General features: G+C 31.2%; 1 protein-coding gene across 1 annotated transcript; it reads left to right on the forward strand.

Moving 5' to 3' along the window:
• On the forward strand, nucleotides 1-25,962 carry LOC124542249 (homeobox protein B-H1-like). Its single transcript, XM_047120201.1, has 4 exons — nucleotides 1-580; nucleotides 14,190-14,418; nucleotides 24,378-24,599; nucleotides 24,769-25,962. The coding sequence occupies exons 1-4, from the start codon at nucleotides 442-444 to the stop codon at nucleotides 25,013-25,015; spliced, it is 837 nt and encodes a 278-aa protein (XP_046976157.1). The 5' UTR covers nucleotides 1-441; the 3' UTR covers nucleotides 25,016-25,962.
• The last annotated feature ends 1,956 nt before the right edge of the window (nucleotides 25,963-27,918 follow it).

Genomic DNA, 27,918 nt, shown 5'->3' on the forward strand with positions numbered 1-27,918 from the left:
AGTCGCAGCCGACACCTCGCGCCGAACGCTTGCGCGTCGCTAACTATTTCGAATCTCTACTTCCCCGCGTACACTGATCGCAACGTCGGATCCGCCGTTTTCCACGTGATCTGCAACGAACAAATTTCGAGTTTTGTGTGTTACAAATATTCCGGAAACGGTACTTACTGTTTTAAAGGGTGAACAATAAAGTGAGGTGAAGGACGGCGATGGTTAATCGGACAATCGGCGAGTATTGAAGTTATAAGACCTAGCGTCAAACGGGTGTCGTGTGATGTGCCGTGTGCGGTGACGGGCGTCGACAGCAGCGGCGGAGACGTCGGTTCGGACGTCGAGCTGGGGGCTAGCGAGGTGGAGGTAGCGGTGGGCGGGCGGTGGCGCGCGCGGGCGCTGGATGCAGCAGGAGCGGCGGCGGCGGGCCAGGGCCCCGGCGCCGTGGCGATGACGGTGCAGCGCGACGAGCGCGACGCGCGCGCTCCTCGGACTCGCTTCATGATAACAGATATACTCGACGCTGCGCCGAGGGACCTAAGCGCACACAGAGATTCCGATTCGGACAGATCGGCTACAGACTCACCAGGTTAGTTATTATATAATTGTAATAAAACTTACGCTACTCTTGAACCGATGGATAACTTTTTGACGAAAGAATTAGAATATGAACTTCTTGTAACGAATTTGAATTCAAAAGTGTTTTAATAAAACAATGAATAAAACTATTGATATATTTTAGTAGTAAATATAAATTACTGTGCGGGTAATTATTAGTAAGTAAGCAATAAATAACTATGGACGTTTTCCATGGAATATATTTGCAAAACCATAATTTGTAATTATAAATATTATCATAAGATAGAAGCACGTACCCGCTGCGTCTAAGAAAAGACTTCAACGGGTCTGACGGCATTAATAACATAGAGTTTGCATAATGTAATAGTAGCGTTCTAATTAGAAAAACGGCCTAGACATATTTAATTGTTATTCATACTATATTATTTAAATATTATAATCTATTAATTGCTTACACCGTCTGTTTGATAATACCGAGAAAGACGATAATGATCGTCACGCAAATGAATTCGTTTAGAGTTTTCTCAGAATTTGCAACAATGCGCTGTTTTCTAAGCTATTAAATTATTGAGTGACAATTATATAACAGTTAACTGGAGCAGCCTCCGAATAGACTTACTCACGCCTTCAAATAATCACTCATTGTTACGAATTCAGGAATATTAAGAAATGTAGAGACACATGTCTGTATATGAAGAAACCACTGATCGAAGGAAACATCTTATTTAATAATTATACATATATTTATAGGTATTACGGAATTACGAGACTTATTAAACATTATATTCTGGTTCATTTTGGGCCAAGATGATCCTATTTGCGATTTAACGAAGTCATTACATGTATATGCATAGGTATTGCATGCATGAAGCAATAATATTTTATTACTTGTATAATTAGGCTCTTAATGTTTATAATTCTTGTGTAAATAAAAAAGAAGTAATATCCGATTGATAGATATGAATATGAAGCAAAGATAATCACTGCGTAGCTGCGACCCGCAATTAGAAATCTTGCACTCCGACTCTACCATTTCTTCTTAATGTCTACAAATCATGTATTCATCACTTGACGCGAGGAAACTCTTGATACAATACTTCTATTGAGCCTGACACGCAATCATGTGTAATAAATTTGTAGATTTCCAAACAATGACAAAATTATATAATGATTTATTTTAAATGAATTATAACTTTCTACTTTTAAAACAGTGGGAAAATAGATAAATAGTTTTCTATTTAAATTATATTATGTAAAAACTATTGTTTGAGTACATTAAAATTTAGTTCCGGTTAATTAGATGGAAGTCACACTATCCTTACAAATTAAATGAATCAAATATTCGGTAACTTAAGGGACTGTCTTTCTTACAAGTAGATATTAGATTTTATTATTAACATATGGGATACATATTTAGTTATTCTAGAAATTAAGTGTTCGAAAATAAAAACTAAAAATTTATCAAACAAATGAATGCCAGCAATTAATTATTGAGACAAATTGTTGATACCACCCAGCGTCTACAAAAATAACAAATGTTTAATTATGTTATGGAGATTAAATCGAAGTTGTTTACCCACGGCCCGCGGTCGGGTCGCACCAAATATATTATATCAAATGTTAGGAAAATTAAATAGAATTTAGAATATTTGTTAAACGACTATCTAATATTTTTTCAATTTTCATGAATCAACAATTTATGTGATTGCATTTTATCGTAGTAAATAGTTCAAATGTGTGAATGATGACACAAAATAAATAAAAGATCCTGTAAAGTACTAATGTATTCAACACGGGCCACAACTAAAGTAAATCTATATCATAAAAACAATCGAGTTGAATCGACATCACAGCCGATTGTGTACGGGACGGTGTCCGACCTACAAAAGGTCTTGCGTCGGGTACGGATGCAATTTCATCCGAAATAAAGGTTTGTCACAACGGGCGACGGGCAATCAGTTGTAACAAATGCTGTGTGACTTGTTCATTGATATTAAACTTTAAGATTTGATAAGATTGATTTATATTATTAATTAATTGTTGTAAATACTATATTTAAAAAAGTCATTTTAATTTTATTACTATATTTTTTTTTTAAATTCATCTCGTAATTCGCTTGTTTCGGAGAATCCGTGAAGCATTGAGTTATTTAAATTAATCACGATTAATACTTAAAGTTAATAAATTTATTGCATTAAAGTTGAAAAACGGAACATTTTATTACATGTACTATTCAATAAACAAAACCATGAATCAGTTCTCTATAAGGTTTAAATAGCAAAAATATTTTTATAATAGCTACCGTCTCTATATTTGAAGATCACTTAAACTATAATGGCCTATTACCTGCAGCTTTATTCGCTTCTAATTCGTACTTCTGGTTCTGTTTTGATCAGGGTTCCAGTAGTCGTAGTATCCGTATAATTTTCTATTGATTTTAGTTTTTTGTTACTATCAAATTTAACCAAGCGTTGAGCCATGAAATCAGAACGGACGCATAAACATACACATAGTTGTACTAATAAACTGTTTAATAACCTTAAGAGATATCATTTATATGTATATGCATAAGCTAGCTATAGGCTATATATAATTAATAAATAATCATTGAAAAATAAAAAAAATCATACTCTGTATTTGAATAAATAAATATTTCTTAATTTTTTACCACGCACAAACGGATTAATACCTTTTGGTTAGTATTATAATGAAAGGCTGTTAGCTTGATTCGATTTCCGAATATAATAAATTGAAAAGATAAAAATATAACTCTGGCATATTATAATGACGTCGTCAATTCATCATTATCCTTTTTAAAATCAGATTTATATAATTGTATATCAATTTAACACGACACATTTGATAAATATATTTGTACGTGCTTATTATTAAGAAGGATTAAAATTTACAGAAATCATCGCAAACTATACAATACCTACTTTAATTTGAAAATAAACTATAAATCCGACTTAGCTACAAAAAAAAGTTAACTTAAAAATAATAGTCACTTGAATGCTAATGTTTGATAAATAAATGTCTATTAACGTGAGTGTTGAACAAATCGACTCTATATTTTGTCGTAAAAAACCTCTGAATAGCTGATCCGTTATCCGACTAGGTTCGCTTTGACTACATTAAGATAGCAACACACTAAACTCAATGTTTTCTATTTCTAACATTATACATGATAACACAGTAAATTTAATGAAATTTTAGTTTCCATATTTGATTGGACATAATAGACAAGTGATCTTACGGTTGAATGTGGCGCTGTCCTAAATACCTACTATGAATAACATTTAGAACGATAAGACAAATGCAAAACACATGATCATAATTTATATTCAAGAATTTCAATAGGTACTTAATGTAATCAATGTGCTATCGAACAAGTATTGTAATTAATAATATTCATTATCCAATTTAATTATAAACAATATTGTGATAACAAGACATTGTTTTATTTAACATTGTCCTTTACTATACCTAAACTAAAGGTTTAAGGTATGTGTTATGCGAAATATCGCGATTCTTTAAAAACGTAATGTATGTATGTATCCTATGAGAAAACTGGATTAAGATTTGTCACACTCAATATATTTGTATAGATGTGGTCGCAACGATTCTATGTAACGGTTTCAATGAAACGTAATTTTAAAATTATTCATTTTTTAATTTCCCCGATCAAATGAATTCAACTGACATAAATAGTGGCACTAATAAATTAAACGTCAGAATATTATGTAAAAAAAAACTAATTGTCACATAATTTACGTCTAAGTTTTTTAATAATTTCTGATGAAACGTTGAAGAGCATTGAATATGATTTTCATTAATTAAAATGGCTGCGTGTAATCTCCACTGTGATATAACCTCTCATTATTTTATATTTATCCGAACTGGAAATTAATTATTAGTAATCTAAGGTAATTTATCAGGAATTCATTTATAAAATTCATGTTAAAAATGTATTATAGATACATTTGTTTTTGAGATAAATATACTACTAAAATAAAGTGAAGCACTATTATTAATCACAGTGTTACTTAGTCAAATTTAAATGATAAAATACTTTATTTTATCTAAATGATTCCGTTTATGATTATGACTTAAATTATTAAATTATTTTGATCTAGACTTTGACATAAATTGTACATAATATTTAAAATAATATTATTTTCATAGAGCAGGTTCGAAATATCGGTTTTCTCGCTCTAGCGTTTGGTATTATAAATATGGTGATATTTTTATTCCTATTTAAATTCGTTTAAGAAAAGTATCAATGTTTCTTCTCCTGCTAAAAAAATGTAGATCTTAATCATCCTTGCTGCTACATTGCGGATATAGGTACATACGTTAGGAGACCAGAATTTCTTTCTTCCCACGCAGGCTCTTTCACGTTTTTTTTCTTTCATCGCCGAGCGTAAGATAAATTTGTAAACACCAACCCGCGACCTTCATCTATGTTCCATTTGTTCTGTACAACGATCTTAGTCGATCACGTTTCGAATTATACTTTTCAAAAATATTTTGAACTCGTTTTAAACATAGAACTCATTCGCCGATGAATATAGTCGATTTAAAAAAAAACGGCGATCATCTCATCTTTATTTGCTAACATTTTCGCACAATAATTCTCAGATAATCTCTCGAGATACATTATTCAGATAATACAGATAGCATTAAACTAACGGTACTGTTAATAGAACTGTATAATTGTTTGAGTTGAGTCATTACAATTAATTTAAATATTTATTTCAAACCACTTTAGCCTTTTTATTTATATTTAATGTTTGTGTATCAATTGAGAGAATTTATGCGTGTTTAAATAGTTCACACACACATAAATTACTTTAAATATCTCGAGTGAATGTTTAGTTTTCAATCGCATTATCCCGTCGACGATTTAATAGACAAGCCGATAAACTCGAAGCGTTAAATAAATTAAATAATAAAACGTATAATGGCCACGATAAATACAACTCGTTCGGAACACTCGGTTCCGAGATAAGTAAGCCCTTATAAAACGGACCAAATTAATCCTGGCTGAAAGGCCTCTCCTGGGCCCGAGGGAAGAGAAAAAAAATGACGTCATAATCAGCTTTTTGTCAAATGTCAAGTTCAGTTCGCTTTTTAAACTTTAAATAGCTCACCTAATTCATAAATGTTCGTGCGATTTACAGTTGGTACAGTTGCGTGCAAAAGTCGGTATTAAGTGCATATAAAGAAATTGCATAATATGAAAAGTCATTATATTCGGAAATGATCGTTAATAACGTTAATCTTTCCGACTATATGCCTTATTTAATGATTTTAAACCTGTCAATTACTGTACTCAACCTCCGCCGGCAGCAATTAAAATGTCTACGTACAACTGTAAATACAAAGCTTCTTGCATTGTAATTTAAAAAACCCATTTACTGAGAATGTGAAAAATACAGCGTTTATAGCAATTAGTGTTCATAATATAAACTGACTGACAATTTACTAAAGTAATTAATCTCCACTTAATAATAGAGACGCGGTCACACAATTAAATCGATTACTCAGTAAAAAATATTACTTTGATTTTAGCGCTTGTCAAACGCGATTTCCTTGACACCCCCTTGACACTTGTAATTTTATAACGTAAAACATTATTGCGCATTTATAAAAAAAATGGTAGCAAACAGCGTTTTGCCGTCAAGTATACCTTTACGAAGCCACTGGTTCGTTACTTGAAACGTCAAACCTTACTTCAAGCGCACACCATCGTTAAGCTGCTTAGCATACCTTGTTTTGGATCAATTTATGTTATACAAGATTATACTCTAAATAAAAGAACATAAAGTTCATTTTACTACATTGGACACCGTCGTGACTTTTGGCATCTCGATAAGCGTGAGGTGACAATTCTTTCATCGCACCAAATGATAAAATCAAAACTTTTTAGTGTGACAATAAATAGATTATCATTGATATAAATAGGCCCAGTTGAAATCTCTCATAATACGGCTCCTATTCGCGGCTTTGTGTCGCATTTGACAGGCGATGTGAGCTGTGAAATTGAGTTCGATTTAAAGTATAAAAGTTCGTCTTAAGACTTTGTGATTAAAGTTTTTTTTTTTTATTTAGGGATTATTTACAGTCTTATTTGTTGTACTAATGTTGAATTTTCAAGCCACTGGTTTGTTTACTGAGCCAAATTATAATGAAGAAAAAAACTTTTAAGGTTTAAGATGCATTAATGTACACATACATATATATACTTACACCATATAGATTTTATTTTATTGTAAATTTCTTCTTGTTGTTTTAAAGAAACCAGTAAGTGACTCAAGGTTTTGTAAGCCTGTCATATGTTTGGGTAAAGTCATGTGTAGAGACCGTGTAATAGCGTCTGAAATCTGAATGTCCACTTGAGCGGATTCACATACAGTAACGGAAATAGTATAATTTTTCATACGATTTCACATTGATATACCCGAAATCGTCAACTTACAAGTTTGATCTATTTTATCCAATACATTTAATGTTATATGTTTCTTTTAAAATAAACGTTATACATATTTTTTAATTAAATCACATTTCATAAAATCTAAATTCTGTACATAAGTACATATCTACAGAAGACAGTGTCTTAAAATATTGTGTACTAAAATCTTCAATTAAAATATATCACATGTTAGTCTAGTAGAGGAAACATAAAATTGTCAATGTAATCTATAAAATAATTTACAGACGTAGAAAATCTTAAATGTCAGTTAAAAAGCTTTTAAGATTTCTTATAAAAATATGAATAGTTTGTGCTAACCCTAAGAGATAGTCATTATATGAATTAAAGAAATCGTTGTATTGTAATCGTGTTTACGTAAACATATAATTACACAGATTTTCTAATTGCTATCGTGGCAAAAATCAGGCAGCTCGTTCCAGTATTGTTTTACGATTAAAGTGAATGCAAAGATTAATTACGGGAAAACTTATGTTGAATTCATAACTAACGCTTCTTAGAATGTTATTTAGATGATTATACTTTGATAAATTATTTTTACATTATAATTTTATTCGAAACATCTCACAAATAGTATTTAAATAAATAATGAATTTATAATTTGAAACGGATAAAATAACGATTTAACAATTAAGCCGTAACTTTATATTTTTAAATTAAATTGTGCCATACAATTGAATTTACGAGAAATTGTATTCACTTTATGTTTTTATAAGTGTCAACACTTTAAATAAGTCATTAAACATGGCCAAGAAAGCCTTAGAATAGCAAATTTAATTAACGCAAAATATCGTTCATTAATGTTTTCATATATTTTAATGTATACATACACTTCAAAAAATATAATTTTTTAAAATTAACATTATGCACATACACCTATATACATAAATAACGGACAATATTGGGATACTAAAGAAAAAACATACAATGATTGATAAGTCGTGACTTTTGTTAGTGAATTATATCTATAATATTATCTGTGAAGTGTATTACGACACACTTATGATATAACGCCATCTCATTGAGCGCATTGTTCACTGCGCTCGCGCATCATACATGGCTTCCACTTACACGATCATCATTAATTATATCACTGCGTGAAACAAATTATTGTATTTAGAACGTATGTGTGAGTAATTTTATTATTAGTTAAAATGACGACTCTTTTTAATGTGAAGAATATAAATATTTTTGATATGACATGTAGGTCCAACTATATAAAATCCTAAAAAGAAATATGTTATTGAAAACAGTAAGACTATATATCAATTATAGGTAATTTGTTAAATATTATCAGTTTGAACAATGCTTTGATGCATTTCTCTGCTTTGAGCGAAGACGTTTTGTATAGGAACGTATCGCCATGAAAAACTGTTAGTGCGATACATTGTAGTGTAGTTACATTGGCACTTATATATTTTGTATTATTATTAATAAAGACAAAACAAATAAACATTAAATATGATTTACAGGACATAACAAAGCAACGATGCTTCACGTAATTACGAAACGAACTTTAACTGGAACGATAACATATAGTTAAATTATTAAGTTTTTAACGCAATTGTTACGTGTTTTTGTTGAAGTAATTATAAACTAATAAATGAAAATTTGCGTTGGAAGTTTTTATTTCGTAATTATGACGGATATATTTTATCTACGCTGGATACTTGTGTAAAAATGATTTTAAGATTTTTCCTTATTGAAGGAAATGTACAAATACAATGACTAGAACATGAATTAACTTGTGAAGTTACTAAATATATGTGTATACAAAATTAAAATGATCGCATCTACTAAAAAAATTCTATGAAATTAATGCAAGGAGAATATGACGCAACTATGTTTAAAAAAGTTTGCTAAAAGATATCGATCCTCGGGTCCAGTCCTTAAAATATAATACTAACTAATACTATAACACTTAATATGGTATTTTTAAAGTCTGTTTTAATATATTAAACTTTCGTATAAAAAGCCAATGTCAAATAAACTACACTTTTTTGTCTTCCGAATAATGTTGTAATAAATTCGATATTACTTAAATTTTAATGGGTAATATTTAGTTAAAATATAAATATACATTAATTTTTCCGCACAAAAAATATGCTTCATCTTAAAATGACTTTGATAAGTTGAGATATTTATGTAATTATTGTGATATGTTTCATGAATTAACTAACCATTTTGATGAAAGAGAATAATGACAACATTTCAGGCAACGTAAAATTATTTTATTAATTAATAAAATAATTTGTCTTCCTGATCAAATTTCTTTCAAGACGTTCATTGTCAAACAACCATCTTGCATGCGTACTCTCGATATTACGCTCATAGTCCGATTGGATGGTAATCCAATAAGATTTTGAAGATAACAGGCACAAAACAACTTCACATGCTTTCCGGGAGTCGAGTGAGTAGCACCGGGCTGCTTTTAAAATAAGTATTTTACTAGTCGATCCCGGAAGATATTCTCGGGATTCGGTATATTTAGCTTTTTAAGCCCTAATTATAAGTACTGCTAACAAACTGTTAATTTTACAAATTATAAATATAAAAACCATCCATTTAAGTATAGATTTGTGTTAACTTTAATGACAAAGCAACTCTTTCGGAACACATACCTTATTTCTTCTCACTATATGTAATAAAATATAAGTATGCATCTCGAAATTCTAAATTGTCTCCGAATGGAAACTATTAATTGAGATTATAACAATATTATGTAGATGATATTGTGAAAGGTATAAAATATTACTAAAAAATCATGATTCTTATGTATATAATCGTTCGTGATAGAATTATTTCTTCGTGTATTAAAAAAATAGTCTTAATGTAGTCATTGAACTCTATTTTAAAATAGATATTAAAATATTTGACCGATTTTTAAGGCACCTGTTTTTACATGTTCATTTATTGCATAAATGCTAAGCTGTTTGAATAAAACTAACCTTCGCAACAAAGACAAACTAAATCACGGAGTGTTAAATTGAATAAAGCTATATCTATTCATGAGGTCACCTTGTAAGTAAATATTATTAAAATTGTGTAAGCGTTTGACACATTAAGGTCATTTAGATACGCAATTTTAAATGTAATTGGATGAAAGCATTGAGTTATTTTGAATCTATTAAAATAATGGCATTTTTTTCCAGAATTTAGCTCTTATGTTTGTCTTTAATGGCAAAGAAACTATTTTGTGGGAATTTTCGGGCTATATTGTATTTGTCGTTTACGGTTTGTAACCAACATCTTTCTTTAATTAGCAACTTGTACATGAGTAATGCGGAGGAAGGCTTTCTTGAGGAGTTTATACCACCACGCTGGTGAAAAGCGGGTGCGTTATTCACTCTTTTAAACTCGATATGACCTATAAACAGCAATTAAATTCATAATATGGTACTTCACTAATACCTACTATATCCTCTTCAAATCTTTTTATTAAATTAACAGTACCTTTAATTTCAATTGATTTTTTTTTCATTTAAGAAAATTTTTATAATATTTTAAATTTGTAACATTACATTATTTTATTGAGGACATATTACATGTTTGAGAGAACATATGAATAAGGCGTGGGGCGTGATGTATTAATATTGGGAGCGGGCGGAGAGATCACTTGAACTGATAGTGAGAGGCTGTGTTATAATATTCTAGTAGTATATTTGAAGAAATCTGGATATGACTGACCATATGAGTTAGGTATAATAAGCCTAAATGCAAAATAATTATCATCTTCTTTCTAAAAACATTGCTTAGATAGTTTATTGATAAGACTTGTAATATGTAATTACATAAATAGTTAAATAAAATGTATTTAAAAAGAAACATAAAATAATTTCGCCATACTTGTACGGACGCTCATGTCTGGCTCACCTCGCTACTTATAATAATCGGTAGCCACATAACCGAGTACTGACCTTAATCTTACAGATTTATTCTTGTAGCGATTGGAGTGTTTATTAATCAATTAAATATTCTCCGAATCAATCAAGCGCTCATAAGTAACTTAATATTCAATTAACGGCTTAACATATCTAATAGATACGTGGGATGTCCTTTGGGAGTTATTGCGGTGACAAATGAACGAGGCCGGTAACGTGTCGCTCGATTATAAATACATTAGACAATCTAACACGTGTATTATAAGCATTCATTATCTTTTTTAATCCTCGTTAAATAAAATCGAAATGAAAAGTCTTAACATAATTTATAGGTCGTAAAGTTCATTAGAATTCTTTATATTCGGAAACGGTAGTCGTTCTTAATCGAATCGTAAATTATAAAGTTTAATTCGTAATTAGGTATGTATGTTATGTTATACCTTGAAAATAAATATCGTTAATTAATTTAACAATTACATTGTAATTATAATTAATGATTTTTTTTTTATAATGAAACAGTTTAATTACTATGTTTACAAAATAGATTCGTATCGAAATAGCCCTTTGAACGGATATTTAATAGTTCTTTCAGTTTTATTTACAATTCGTTTTCAATTAAATAAAAAAACACCATTATTATTATATATTAAACTGTTATTGAGTAAATTCTTTAATTCGGTAAAAAATATTCAATATTCTGTATAAAATGATAATGAATTCATGCAAGTATATACAATTCACTTTTAATATCTAGTTTTTCTAGATTGTTTGAATGTAATTGATCCTTTTTTGTTTTTATAAACAAGCAGACTGAATAATATTAAATTGGTTTTATTACACGCCTTATGTAAGCTTCACTATAAATAACAAAGTTGATATTAATATGCTTATACTTGTTTATTTTGCTTCGCATGTTGTTAGGTGTATTATGTAATTCAGGCGACAAAAGATACAATTCGGGAAATCTGACCTGAATATTCTTTAAAGGCTTAAAACACTAAAAAAATCTTGTGATTCATTTTATTTCCAATATTTTCATTTAGGTACTTTTATATAATAATCAGTACTATAAGTAAAATATGTATTATTATTTGATTTGGTAGAAAATGTTAATTGTAAGTTAAGAAAAGTTTATTCTATTTATATTGTACATAGATAGATAGATAGTTTATATGAAAATACCAATTTTTGGAAATACTTAGATGGATCTACAGTAGGTACAATAGATTGATGCTCAACATTATTATGTATGTCGAAAGCTGTGCCAACATAAAAGCTGTCATAATTAGTATTTTATTTATTAAATTTCGATTAAAAATAATGAATCAACACTCAATTAAAGTTAAGTGTGCACTCGAAAGGCGCGAGTCCATTGATACAGACATCTCATAGAACTGTTATCATTATTAGGACATATCTTCATTTCTCACATTAGGAACTCATTTTTGAAATCGTATTGATAAGGTTAATGGTAGCTTGACGTTTTATGGTAACATTATTGCCCACTAATGATAATAATTTTCACGGTCGAGCAAATGCAGTTGGCAGTTGGACCTTATTATAATAAATTAATGGCGGCGAACCCTAATGGGCCTCGCTCGGTCATAATTACACTCGATATTACAAACTGGAGGGGCGTTAAAAAAATCGCCACTTCGTAGCGTTCCAACGATTTGTAGTCAAGGTTGTTACGTGAATTTGTAAGGAAAATGTTTTCATTAAATACTTTTTTCAAAGTGTTGACTCGCGATTTTCGGTGTAAAAAAATTGTACGTAGCTAAATTATAATAAACCACTTAATACGTAATTACAATGGTTTTAAGAAGAATCGATACAAAAATATTCAACCGTAAATATGTTATAAGAAATGCTCTTTTCATACACTTCGTTCGAGTTTATTAAAGCATTTGTTTGTTTTGAATGAAAAAACTCGAACAGTATAGGAATTCAGTTAACGTAAAGTACAACATCAGATTATATGTATAATGCGAAGGAATTAGCGCAGCCGAGTGTAGAAGTTGCGGTTTACCACCCAGGCACTAAGCGCTCAGACTACTTACTGTCCCCCTATTAACTAACATGCTTGCGAATTGTGAAATACTTATAATATTACATTACTAGGTGTCTAGATTTTACTTAAAAGTAATGTCTTTGAGAATTCATAAAACGGATTTTTGGACATACTACATTGCTTTACTATTTAATTCCGATAAAATGCGGTTTCTATAATTCTATGATACTTGCTCAATTGATAATACTAATATAGTAGTCTAAGACTTAGTAATAAAGTGGATTGAGCATGGTTTAGACAGTGAGAAGTTGAAGTTACAATAATATGGAAAATGACATATTTGTTTAATTTTCAAGGGTTTATTAACGTTTACCAAATATGGAAAAGGTCAAGATAATTAAAAGACAACAAATGAAACATGAATCGAATCTCCTGATCAATAATAAACTAATTTGATCTTTACATTTCGTCTCGTCCCTGCATTGCTTTTAAATTTTACCGAATTATCTTTCAAGATATGAAAACCACTTTAATTAAGAGTCATTTTACGATAAACGTGTTAATATGTTTGGGTCGGTAATAACCATCAAATATTGAACACCTTAATTCAAGATAAAATTACTTCAAATGAAATGCTTGATTGTGGGTATTGACAATTTTTTTTCAACAATTTTTTTTAATAAATTCCAGCAAATAAAAAAATATTTAATGTTATTCCTGAGATATTTAGTCTACTCTAATTGTACGATTTGTACTCCTTCGATCTGTCATTTGTAATATAATTGTGCTCCGAAAAAATCTCGTTTGTAAGGTAAGTGATCAACGTCCGTGTAAGGAAGCGGTGCTGACCGCAGAAGCCTTACAACAGGGCTTCGTTCGAGACAACTTGCTTGAGTTACAAAGCTCTAGATAACCCTGTTAATATGACTGACTAGCTTTGTGTATACAAACTTGTTTTAAATATATTATTTATGATATTACTAGTCTTTAAAATATGTGTAAAGTTTTAAGTTAATTAAAAAAAAATCAAAGCCCATATTCTTGGAATTCTAGATGAACTTATTAATATAAACTTGAATAAAAATATATTTTTTTTAAATCTAAAATATACATGCGGATATATCTATCTCAATGAGTTCAGTAAGGTATTCGTTTTAGAACAATATAACGCTATTCAAAACACTTATAACATTACTACGACCGACAAATGAACTAATTAATAATATTATTATAGGTGTGAAAGATGATTCGGACGACGTATCAAGTAAGTCCTGCGGCGGAGACGCATCGGGCCTTGCGAAGAAACAAAGGAAAGCGCGTACTGCGTTCACAGACCACCAACTCCAGACCTTGGAGAAATCATTTGAAAGACAGAAGTACCTCAGCGTGCAAGACAGGATGGAGCTAGCAGCGAAGCTTGGCCTCACCGACACGCAAGTTAAGACGTGGTATCAGAACAGACGGTGAGTTTATTTTTTTATTTTTATTTCTTATTGGCAAAAATATAAGACTTGAATATCAACGTACAACAAGTACCTACGTAGCCTGTGTTAGGTTAGGTCAGTGTGGCACTATAATATCTACTGTGCACTTTGTTATCTTGCGCTTTGTGTGTGCACTTTGTTTACGTATCCAACTTAGACATTGGTCGAAATGCCTTTGAAAGAAATAATCATTGATTTGAGTAAATAAATATAATATATATACTGTCTATCGCGATATCAAGTTATTTTGGGATATTTAATAATGAAATTAATTATTGAAATAATTTAATTTACGAGTAAAGCCTGTGATAGTATTTGTTGGGTATTTCATTGTTTAAAAATGTTTAACCAAAAGGCTTACAAGGTTTAAAGGCTCACTAACGTATATTTTATAATATTTACGCTTAGATTTTACAAAGTATAGAAATTAATAAATTACTTAAATTAAATATACCTACCTAAACTAAATATATAATAGAAAAATATAAAACAAAAAAACTTTTATTTTTTCAAACAATTAGATAATTCTTTGGAGATCTCGCCTATTGATCGAAATGTATCCATACTCAATTTTGAAAATTATCAAAAGCATGTATGAATTCGCATTGATTTGATATTTCCTCTTTAATTTTACGTCCGATATCCCGATAACGTTTTGTCGAAGTTCAATTTTTTCGTAAATTCATAGTGAATACCATAGTTTAATCAAGCTCTCAACCAATGATATCGCGCTAATTTGCTGTCAAATGTTGTTTATTCGGCTTTTTCCTGTTATGCTTGCATTAAAGTATATACAGATATTAATGAGTTGCATTCTAGACCCAATCAAACCACAAAGTTCGTAGTTTAGGACTGTCAAATATTTGATAGAATGAGTCCTAAACTACGAACTTTGCGGTGTTTTGTTAGACCTCAATGGCGACTATTGATTCGGATACACTAGTTGTCATGTTCTCCATCTATATTATTATTATAAATGTGAAAGTAACTTTGTCTGTCTGACTTTCGCATTTTCACGAACAAATCGCTCGACAGAATTTGATAAAATTTGGTATGAAGCTAACTTTATATTTTTTCCTAACACATGACAACCAACACGCTAAAATACAAGCGAAGCCACAGGCAACTACTAGTTATACAAATATTTATTCGTCTACTCTGATCTAGGCATTAAGGAAATGTGATAGGTATGCTACATGATAACTTTTAAATATACATAGATTAAAACGTATCCACCCTAGCCAGTATAACAAAAAAACAAAATATTGAATCATGTATTTGAGGAATAGCTCAAAATTATAAAGAGAAAATGAATTCAGGAACAAGAAATGTATAATAATAAATAAAGTCAGTTATGTTTTATATTACGATAATGATAAATTATTTCCTATAAATGCGATCTGAAAAAAATCCGTCTCTTGACTACAAATTCCCTTCGAGTTACATGATAATTGTGAAGAAATGCTATTAAGTATTCCTACCTCCCACACCGTAATGGGTTTATAAGACTGAATACGTGTAAGACGGCTCGAATGAAGAAAGCAATTATAGCTCGCTACTTGATAACGGTCTAAGTGACAAGAGAAGTAATTGAAAGAAATTAAATGACATTTTTTATTGCTACGAATGAAAATAATATTTCGTATGAAGTGCAATATTATTATTTATTGTTTTTACATACTTTTGAAATATTGCAGCTGATTTTTAAGTCCAGCTTCTGGGTGGTATCTGTTGAATTGAAATAAACCTAGGAATATAAAAAGTAACATTAAGTTTGTTTTTATTGAGAATTTAAATATGCGTCATAATATCTTGGTTTGACATAATGTATTTCTATGCTCGTATCCATTTTGAACATCTTGATCACAGCTTTGCTACGTTGCGATAGGCGATGATAGTCAAGATTTATGTTTTTGGAACATAATTACTAACTGTATGTAATGGCGAACTAGCTGAAAAGTGTTAATTAATTAATCCTATTAAGAATGAACCGTTTTGGTCGAGTAACAAATTTTCTCATTCTTATATTCTTTTGGTCTATATATATTTACATACAAAGCAGATACAGGGTTATAATAAGTAAGATATTTGGGGCGACATTTTTATTCGCACTCGCTTTCAGTTATAAATTAAGACGAGAGCAACTCGATGTACTTCGTGAGATAGTCGGCGAGTCACACACAGACAACGCTGAGTCAGCGTATTGTCATACTGCGGCCGCTACTCGCTCGGTGTATGGGTCTCGATTAGCCACAATGATATATATTCGGAATAACGCTACCTTCGCGTAATAAATCAATGTTAATTTCAACAATGTTCATATTTTATTTATTCGTAATATACCTATTACACATCTGTCTTTTAAGCGCGTGTTATTTTGAATGTTTATTGAGTTATGTCTATATCTTTCGTAAACATTTAGAGAATAATAATAGCTTATATGATAAATCAAACTGTAAATGTCTCCAACGATACGTTTAAAAGCAGTGCTTCCTGTGTACCGACTAAAATGTGTAATCATACTTTTATCAATTGGATATCTTCGTTCATGGAATCATAGCGAGAAACCAGGTTAACAACATTCTCAAATAAATGGCCATAATTCTAGTATACTATAAGTGTGGCCATACTGTGGTTAGTTGCTAGTATTATCTAAATATATATCAAGTAAATATTGTGACGAATATATATTAGATATAGTTATAACTCAGTACAATTTAAATCAATCAAATATCATTTATTTAATTAAAAATACAATAAAACATTTGTTACCTATAATAAATAAAAATATTTTTTACACACGCAACAACAATAAATATTCTCTCAATATTCAGTTAAAAACGTATGACGTTAATCATCTTAAATCACTTAACGAGTTTCGTCGTCGGCTGTACCAAAGCGGTTATTTCAAAAACAAACGTCAGTAATTAGACCTTAGCTGCCGCCGACCATGCCACCTCTAGACGCTTCATAAAAACGATGGTAGCCAAAAAACTGACAATCTCTAGTTTTCTATTACGATATATTTTTTACAATAAATAATTGTTGTTTTACGTACATGAATTTATTTTCGTGTGGTAGCATTTAATGATTATTATGTAGAGTTAGCGTCTAGTGCCCGAATAAAACGAGAAACCTCTAAGCTCTAAGTCATTTTTTATTTTAAATAATTCGCCTAAATAGTTTATTGATTAGAACATTTTTATGAAATCACACGATTAGTTGATTTGTATGAAGTAAAGGCTTCAGAACATTGCTCCAAAATGTTATGGAAAAATTGTAATAATTGTCATATAGGTGCATATATCATAGACATAGACGATCAATAATAATGGTAACATGAGGTATTGCGCAGGCGCCGCACAAGTTGTCGCCCGCCCCGTCTGGTGCTTTTTTCTACTGATGTAATTTTTTGCTTGTTCTTTGTTGGTTTTCTATAATTTCGGTGAAACCAATGTTTGGTCTTCGATTTTTCGGTTCGTGAGAGGGTGTGAAATTGGAGTTAATTGAAGATTTAATAGCTTTTGTGTGCGGTCATTTTCTTATCTTCTTAAACATTTCATGGAACCTGTCTATTGTGCATGTGGCCACGCTTTACGTTTATAATTGAAAGATACGATTAATTTTATTGGCAGGATACAGTATTTTATTAGCAATGATAAAGATTTTAAGACATTATGACCTTAGATTAAAAAGGTACCTAATACAATATATTTTTATTACATTAAAATCACATACCTATTCATTTTGTCAAATCAAATAAAAAGATAAATATGTTTGTAAAAATATTTATGAAGCTATAAAATAAAAAGATTCCTATTAAACAATACTAGACTCGTATCAGTAAACTATATTTGTTGTCCCAAGTTGATATGTCAATTTAACAAAAACTCCAAAACACACAAGACACGATATTGCAAATAAAATCAAGAGCAAATGCCTCGGATTAGGGTTGAGGACCAGATTGTTGGTACGTGTGAATCGGCGACGGTCGGAGTCGGCACTTGACCATCCACAGAGCGCCTGCAAGTCATGGCCCAGCCGGCGCCGACGCACCGTTTATTATAAAGCTTCCGCCGACCAAATTGATACTTTTTTACAACCATTCAACGGTTTATTTACTTAATTGTTTTTAAATGATTTCTTGTGTGATCATATCAGAGCGATGTTTCTGTCCCTTTTTGGACAAGACGAGAAACACTCATGTTTTGACGATTTTTCATCATTGATCATCTTCTAAATAATTTTTTTTTTATGTAATGTAATGTGCAATTAATATCTGTCATCAATTTTATCAAGTTAGTTCAGTTTTCAATGGCTGTGAAATGCAAATAAAAGCTTTGTTAATATGCCGGAAATAATTACCTGTATAGGTATGTTTGTACTGTTGCTTGATAATGACCTTTTTTAAATTTAGTTTATTAGTAGATACTGTTGTTTGTTCTAATGATTTTATTTTGCCTTAACATATGACATTACATATTTTATTTTGACTTGTTAATCTAATTTCGGTTAAAAACTCCTCACTGACACAAAATGTCACGAATTAAATTTTCCAAAAAATTTAAAACGTTTATTCACTAATTTAATAAAAATTATACAGGCATAAAAAATAAAATAGTAGAGTATAGTTTAGTTACATAGTATAAAACAAAACAACAACAGCCTGTAAATTCCCACTGCTTGGCTAAAGGCCTCCTCTCCCTTTGAGGAGAAGGTTTGGAACATATTCCACCACGCTGTTCCAATGCGGGTTGATGGAATACACATGTGGCAGAATTTCTATGAAATTAGTCACATGCAGGTTTCCTCACGATGTTTTCCTTCACCAGCACGAGATGAATTATAAAGACAAATTAAGCACATGAAACAACAATTACATAGTATTTGTATATATTTATATCGATTTTTAATTTTGATTCCGAATAATCAGTTTGCGGTTTTAAATGAATCATTAAACTCGTAATAATATTTCGTTTGTCCGCCGTGCACATATAACGGCCGGGGGCTCTCGAACAACGTTTATCGCCGTTTAGTCGTCGGCGACGTGTAATCCGCGCCGATTACCTAATGACGCATCGTATAATGACACACGTATAAACGTACATTCGCAAAGGAAAGTAGTACTAAAGTAGAAATATTTATAAAAAATATACCTATATATAGGATTTTGACAAATTTAATTATGGTATTGCTATGGAACCTTCATGGAGGGTTATAAATTTCATTTAGTTTTATTTTTTCCTTTCCCAATTAATGTTCTTGACATATTATACGAGTGTAAAACAAAGTCTCTTACCGATAAATGTCGCTTCGTATGCTTATATTTTTAAAATTACGCAACGTATTTTAATGCGGTTTTTTTAATAGATAGAGTGATTCGAGACGAAGATATATATGTAATAAGATTTGTATATAATACATGAACAATATATTTAAGAAAACCTTATAATTTTAGAAGTTTCTAATGTGATGTCGTAAATAAACAAATTCTGTAGCATATTTAGGATCAAATTTGCACCCGGGTGAAGTCGGGGCGGGTCGTTAGTACTGAATACATTGATTTCATAATCTATCTAAGACAGCCACACATACATAAGCAGTGAAAACAGTTCCGAGTTAGTTGTTACATAATGTCTCTACGGTATCTTCCTATCCGTCTCGCAAATACCAAGCGTCATAATACTGTAAGTCGATTTTAAACATTTTACGATCGGGTCGCCCATCAAGGGTCCAATTTGCTTATCATAAATAACTCTCTTGATTAGTTCAAGTACTTCTGTATCATTACTGACTAAAATTGTTATGATAAGTGGCAGTTACAGATATATTAAAGGTATTCATTTATATGCAATAATTCTAGCCACTAGCAGATGACAGAATTCCACAGTGATGCAAATTATAGGAATCAAAGTTTTTCATGCGAATATCTAACTGCATAGAAATTTTATGCTATCAAATTTACTTGAATTGAGTAATGTTATTAATTCTAGTCCTAGTTTTTTTAAGATTAAGCTAATTTGTTGTGCTATTTTGATAATGTTATAAAAAAGTATTAAGTGTTGTTTCGTATAAGATTCGCAAATGCTCACATACACACAGTGAAAAAAAGAACATTTTACCTACAAAATCATAAGCAGATATATTATAACTCACGTCAGACATACACCTAAGTACCTACATGTCACCTAATGTTAAAAACGATTGAGGTTATTTTTTTAAGAACTGTTATCTTGTCATTGTGAAAGAAATTTCACTTACACATAAAAATATTTCCGTCAATGTATCGCAATTAACTTAATCTTTATAGTTACGGAGGGATAGGTAGGGATATTTAGTAAATGAATAAAAATATTTAAGAAAAATAATTAATAATGGATGCTCTATTTGAAAGTTATTTTTGATTATAATTTAATTTATAATTTTTGTCATTTGAAATTTAATAAATTGAACTAATCATACAAATTCGGAACATACATGAACATAACGGATAAACATTCGGAATGTTCTTGACTGAAATATTTTATTGCCCTAATGGTTGTAATATTTGTATTGATAAGAGGAAGAAACGTGTGGAAAGGGAGCTTTGTATCATTAATTTAATTTGCCTTTAGATAAATCCTCTAAAATGTGATTGCTTGCTGATTTTGTGCTCAGACACACTGGTGGAAAAAGATACGCAACCGCGATAAATAACGTCTTAATTTTGCGAATGTAATAATATTATATTTATAATCAAATACTTAATTTTTCTGGTACATCAATTTTTCATCGTTTAGATCTTATCATGAGTCTTATATGTTTATCTTTTGTTATTATATTTAATTATAAATTGACAAAAGAGTTTTTATAACAAACTGTAACCACAATTATATGGTACTATATATAATTTTTAATTGATGTATTATTTATATATAATTGCGTGTATGTTTAATCTCACTGCTCTAAAAATCATATCTAAAATGCAATACGTGTGAGTGCACGTTCCTAATGACATAATGCAAGGGTTGCGCGGGAGCTACCAAGAAGCACTAATCGCTTATAGCGAACCACTAAATTACACCTCCAGAGACACGGGAATCGAACCAAGGACGCGGAGGTCGCCTGCTTTATCATTTAGAAACTAATCATTATACTGCAGATGCCATTTCAGTTTTGGCCGGCTCGTAATATAGGATTTCTCGTCCTTTTAATTCGTAGTATGCAATTTATTGTTCTAATTTGGATATGCCGTTCAAAACGTCAATTTAGTATAGACATTTGCGACCAAATACGGTCCGTCTGTCAAAAGTAGTTATAAATTAGTCTGTAATTTGTGTATTTAATTTAATGATAGCACATGTATGTGCGGTCCGTTTTTATCAAACGAATTTGCATCATGACAAATCATTTATTATTAAGGACTATTAAACTAATTTCGAGGAACCGTATTTATTATTATCAAAGTTTTTGCGATGTATTAAAATTATTTTCTATTGAAGTCTATTATCCCACCAGATGATGTTTTTTTTTTATAATTAATATAGTAACGACTACGATATATTAGTCTTCAACTTCATTCAAGATTTCTTCGAAATGAAAAGTATATAAGTAAAGTTGTACCGTTGAAATGTTCCTTTGATCGCAACTAAGTCGCTAAACAATTCCCATAAGAACATTCATACAAGCGCGTCTTGAAAGTTTCTAAACAGCGTATAAGTAACGTTCGAACAACAATCAAATTGAGCCCAACGCCCCACAACTTAAGAAGCTTAAGCACCAAGTGTAAACGCAAACAGTTTGGATCGATGAATGTATTCCTTGTTTGTCGACTATACAAGCGGAATTCGCATCACGTCTTCCAAAAACTTAAATCGAGATAAACAACCTCCTCCTCGGAGAGGTCGTAAGCAGGATCGTTTTAATGGACGATTTTCGTCTCTAACTTGAACGCTTAAGGCCCGTTTTGGAGTGAACATCCACGAATAACAATTGAATCAGTTCACGCAGCATCAAATCACTAAACCACTGGGCGGAGCGTAGACAGACTCCACCGGGGGACCGAGGAACAGAGACAGTCAAGACTCGTTCTTATGACGTTACGTGCGTGCGGGAAAGAGAAAAAGTATCGTCTGTTAAGAAGTCTCGAGATGGCAGGCCGAATTTAAGTGCGCTTGGAGAGCTTTTTGTTCGTCGTCCGCGGTAATAATAAAAAGAATAGTGTCACTGAGCAGATTGCCTCTCATTCAGCACTTGACAATTAAATAAGAGCTCTTGAGTGTTCACTCCTCAGTCCGACCCGTCATAAACATGATTAATGTAAGCGAAGCCTCTTTCTATTCATCAAATGTCGGCTACTGATAATTACGGTGCGGTATTTAAAACAAAACAACTTATCTCAGGTTGCATTAAAGCTTCCAACACCAGATATTTACTGCAGATATGATTTTTATTTTATTAAGGCAAAATATGTGTCTACTACAATATAATTAGGTATATCTTTGGATATTAATTACGGATCCAACCGATGTAAGCCATTATTTAATGAAATAATTGTAAAGCGAAATATTTCGTATGGTTTTGAGAACTTTTATTCCATACTTATCGATACTAACTTTACAGAATAAAAATAGCTTCCCACAATAACAACAAGATATATAACAATTAGTGACATAAAAAAATTAACGAAATTCAAAACGATTAAATTCCCAAACAACCTACAAAAAATAGTTTAAATAACATACTTAATGACATACCATAAATAATTTTATGAAAGACGAGCAATAAAGCATCCAAACTCCCCCTCATTTACATTTAATAAAATTAAATGATCCATTTAAAGAAATTAATTAACGAGGTAACCAGTGAAGCGTCTTCTAACAACCACATCCAACCGCACAAAGGGCTCTTCCCTATCAAAATAATAATAACAATGATAATAACTCCCTTCGTATTAATATAAAACTCACTCGATGACAATAACGGCTCTTCAACTAATCGACAACTGCAAAATGAAATTAAATTTCACAATTGGGGATGTTTTCGGTCCTTTTCAATTTTGTGGGTGAATAAAAAATACTTATTTTCTAAATATATTATTTAATAATGCTTTTTAATTAAATATATAACGACTGCACTCACAATGAGACATAATAATATATTATGATGATATATTGGAAAACATGGAGAATCATAAAAGGCTATCAAACGTGATAATATGACAATATTATCTCTTCAAACAAATACTCTTCTAAGAGTTCCCCTAGCTTGTCATGAAGATTCTTTTCTTCTTTCTTTAAGAACTTGTATCATCCTTCAAATTATTGTTTTTTAGTTTTGAATATGTCTAAATTGAAATTAGGAACGATGATACAGAGCATATTTGAAGTATGTTTTTACCCCCATTGCGATATCTTGTAATTTATACTGGCTTACCCTTTTCGAAAGAAGCAAATAAATCAAATTAAATCACTAGACGACGCTTCGATGAACATACGAGTGCCCAAGACGTTTTGTCAAATTTATTATTTTATTTATATTTTTTTATTACTAACTCTATTGTGGATGTCTCATTGTATTCTGGAGTGGTCTGTGACAAATTTGATGACGATTGGGGTCACAGTGCTGAATAGGGTTAGTGATCTATAGGTTTAGGGTTCGTAAACGACAGTTTCAAAAAATTTAGAGTCGATTTTTTGAGTCGTTTTGAGGTTGTAATGTGTCATAAAGTACTCGGTAAAGTTTCTTATGGTATTTGCAATAGATCAAAACGATTTATTTGATGATTCAATGAACCGATATTAACCGAAGTTTAGTAATATTTTTCAATAATAGTTTTCCGTAGCCCCATTTTACGCTTAATAGAATACTTTACAAAAAGGTTTTACTGTATAAATGATTTATAATGCTATTAGAAATATCAATAACAGTAGAATTCATTATGAAATATTCTTCAACAGGACGAAATGGAAACGTCAGACTGCAGTTGGTTTAGAGCTGCTAGCCGAGGCCGGTAATTACGCTGCGTTCCAGAGATTATACGGTGGATACTGGGCGGGAGTACCGGCGTACCCTGCGCAGCCTACACCTACTGCTGATTTGTATTACCGACAAGCTGCTGCTACTGCTGCTGCTGCTGCGTCAGCCTCTGCTAACACGTTGCAGAAACCTCTGCCTTATCGGTAAGTTATCCTAAGAATAACAATAAAAAGCTTTTTTTAAATCCAATATAAAACCAACAATAATTATAATTTCTAATCATTACAAATGTTGTAAATTTACTTTTAATCGTAAAGATCGTAATACATTTTCAGATCATGTAGTACTAGCTAAAATGAGTTACATTTACAGGCTCTATCCAGGCGCGCCTTTAGGAGGCGTTCCACCTCTAGGCTTGGGGCTACCCGGTCCTTCAGCTCACCTCGGCTCCCTTGGGGCTCCGGGGCTGGGAGCTCTAGGCTATTATGCACAAGCAAGACGCACACCCTCCCCTGACGTCGACCCGGGGAGTCCAGCCCCTCCTCCCCGCTCTCCTCGAGAGCCTTCTATAGAACAGCGTTCCGACGACGAAGATGACGATGAAACCATACACGTATAAAGTCAGTGATAAAAGACTACAAAGACGTATATATTGCAAGTTTGTTTCGTGTTAAAATCTCAGTTGTGGTCGCAAGAAATGACTTACAAGTGACCGTCGCAACTGCCAAGACGTACAAGTGCGTAACTAAAAGTTATCCCGTGAAGTGAAAGCCACGATTGAGTTTCGTTACCTTTTGTTGAAATTCAGAAGAGACAGTGCATATTTATTGGTTGCGTTTAAAACATTTCTCGAAGGGACGGTTTGTTGACGTGACGCTGAGAATTGTTTCGAAGTGGACAATGCTTGTCCGTAATAATTATGTGATATTATAAGCTCGGATAAATATTATTAATAGTAGTGACAAGTTATGTATAATATAAATACATTTGATGTCGTATAACTCTTGCTATAAATATTAATAATAACGCTTTCGGAGTTCAAAATTAGCAGCAAGCTGGTCTTGATCATAGGATCTTATTGTTTTCAAAGATGGGATACTTAATTTGTATAAAACTATTTCGAATTAAAAGTTGATTTTGCTAAAATGTTATAAATCTAAACTCATGTTATGAGTACGGAACCTATATGTATGTATTTTGTTCCGTATAAATTGCCACTATTTAAATTAACAGATTATAACAAATGTATAAAACATTTTTATAATAATTTATCTATGTATACTAAACAGTATTAACTCCTTAAAAACAAATAAATAATATATCAACATTAATTTCAAACAATTGATACAACGTGCAAATAAATTGTGTATAAATATAAATGTATAATTATTATTATAATGTACGTATTGTTAGTATTAAATACACAAGTAAAAAATAGGATTAGGTATACAGTATTGTACCTAAAGCTACTATAGATATATGGCAATGTACTTAAGCAATCTAAAATGTGGCATTTTATGTCAAATAGATTTTGTGGTGTTTTGTAATTAAAATGTTGTCAATTAACTCGGTTTCTTTTATTGTTTTAACATATAATGCTATTCCTTTTTTTTATAACAGTAATCATTGAAATGTCAGTTGACTGATTATGTGTAGGTTTTATACAGTAAGAACTAAGAAAATGAAATCACCTTGGTCACTAGTTAAGATATAATCTAGAGACATGGAAATTTTATTCGAATTTATAGTTTAAAGCTGGATTGACTATTTTTATATAAAAACAACTCAAAAATGTTGCGTCAATCATTACGTATCTACCATATTTTCAAAAATATAGCAACTTTCTTAGTTCAATTTCAATTCATTTTTTTATGTGCTATTCATATTTTTTATCTTATAATATATTCAAAATTTGATAATACGTATTATATATTACAGATGCTCAAATAACAAACATGGAAACCTTTACAAGTAGTTTTGTATTATTCGACTGAAGAATTGCACTTACAGCAATTTGGTAGTTAGTATCCGTAACAAAAACGGTAGAAGCTAACACCCAGCAGTCACGCTAACGCGAGCTATTAGACCATTGTTAAATCGTGTGTACTATCTCCATTCGCCGCTCGGACAAGCCGTTGGCTACTGAGAATTAAAAAATTGTGTAAAGTAAACTTAGTTGCAAAAACATCTGTAATGACTGCTTACATTAGCCTCAAGTCTACTCGAGCCTCAGACACGTTTTTATGCTCGGTGCATGTGCTTCAAAAACAAGCGATAGCTTCACGAAGATTTAATGATTTATATTACTTTTACAATGTCTATAAAGAGAGTATTCACAAGCTTACGTCATAGAATCCGGACTAAAAGGCGGCTGTTTGAGTAATTATGTTATTAAATTCAACGATTGCATGATTTTAATTATTGAAAAGTAAACGGGAACGAGTGAATAATTATGACTGATGTAAGCAAACGAGGTTGCAAACGAATCGACTAAATTTAAGTTATTACGGAGGCCTATTCTTCAAAAATTCTATTCTACGTTCATTTTTATAAGTCACGCTCGTCAAACAAAAATAACGTTCATTCTCACAATCATATCGGCGGGACTCGTGTTCGGGGCTTTTCTTTGATTTCCTTCAATTTCAGTAGGCATAAAACCTATTTAAAAAGCAATCAGTCAGAGTTCGCTGATTACTCGCGTAGCACGCCACTGACCGTGTTCACAAAACGGAGCAATTAACATCCCCTTACCCTCTCGCGGCCGCTGCCGTGCTGATCTAATCATAAAACGACCGTTTTCTGGAATCGCCTTTACAAACTATTGCGTGTTTTATCGCGAGGGCGATGTGGTCAAGCTTCGACGACAAGAAATACGAATAATGTTTATGCTACACAAGTCTTTTTTATTTATTCACGTATTTCATGTTAACGCTTTTTACAAGAAATTTTAAACAAATTAACACTCGCTTATATTAATATTTAGACTTAAATTTAATCTTAAGCTTTTTGTCGGCGGAAATTTTCCAGTAACAATTATGCATATCGTTAATTTATTAATCAATATTTAATGTGTTCAAAGGAGGTTAACAAGGTTAATAATTATGAATGAACTTGAATATTTTTTTCTATTTAAATACATACACGAATATATACCTAAATGTGTTGTATATTATCACAAATAATTGCAATAATAATTGTATCGTTACTATTACAAAAGCCAAAATAATTTACTTAATAATACACTTCTTACCTTTTGTAACATAACCGTTTTTTTAGCGATAGTACACTTTATACGAGTAAGATATACAAAAAAAAAGTTAAACACTTCGGTAACACGCTAGAACATTGTCAGTATAAATATTTATTTAAGTAAAACTATTCTTAATAACCGGTCTCAGGGTTTGTTTTTCAATAGCTCTTGACTTCGTGTTTGTAAGCAATACCTATCAATAAATGTATTATTCCTTAATTACGAACTTCTCTATTAACGTTACATTTTATGAAATGCCGCGCCGCCTGTCC

The sequence above is a fragment of the Vanessa cardui genome, chromosome 2, assembly GCF_905220365.1.
Source record: "Vanessa cardui chromosome 2, ilVanCard2.1, whole genome shotgun sequence".
NCBI classification, from domain to species: Eukaryota; Metazoa; Arthropoda; class Insecta; order Lepidoptera; family Nymphalidae; genus Vanessa; species Vanessa cardui.

What these genes read in the sequence shown, in the direction of transcription:
- LOC124542249 (XM_047120201.1), top strand. Translation starts at nt 442, where the DNA reads ATGACGGTGCAGCGCGACGAGCGCGACGCGCGCGCTCCTCGGACTCGC. An exon ending in ATCGGCTACAGACTCACCAG is followed by an intron (nt 581 to 14,189) that starts GTTAGTTATTAT and finishes ATATTATTATAG; the next exon opens with GTGTGAAAGATGATTCGGAC. An exon ending in CAGAAACCTCTGCCTTATCG is followed by an intron (nt 24,600 to 24,768) that starts GTAAGTTATCCT and finishes TTACATTTACAG; the next exon opens with GCTCTATCCAGGCGCGCCTT.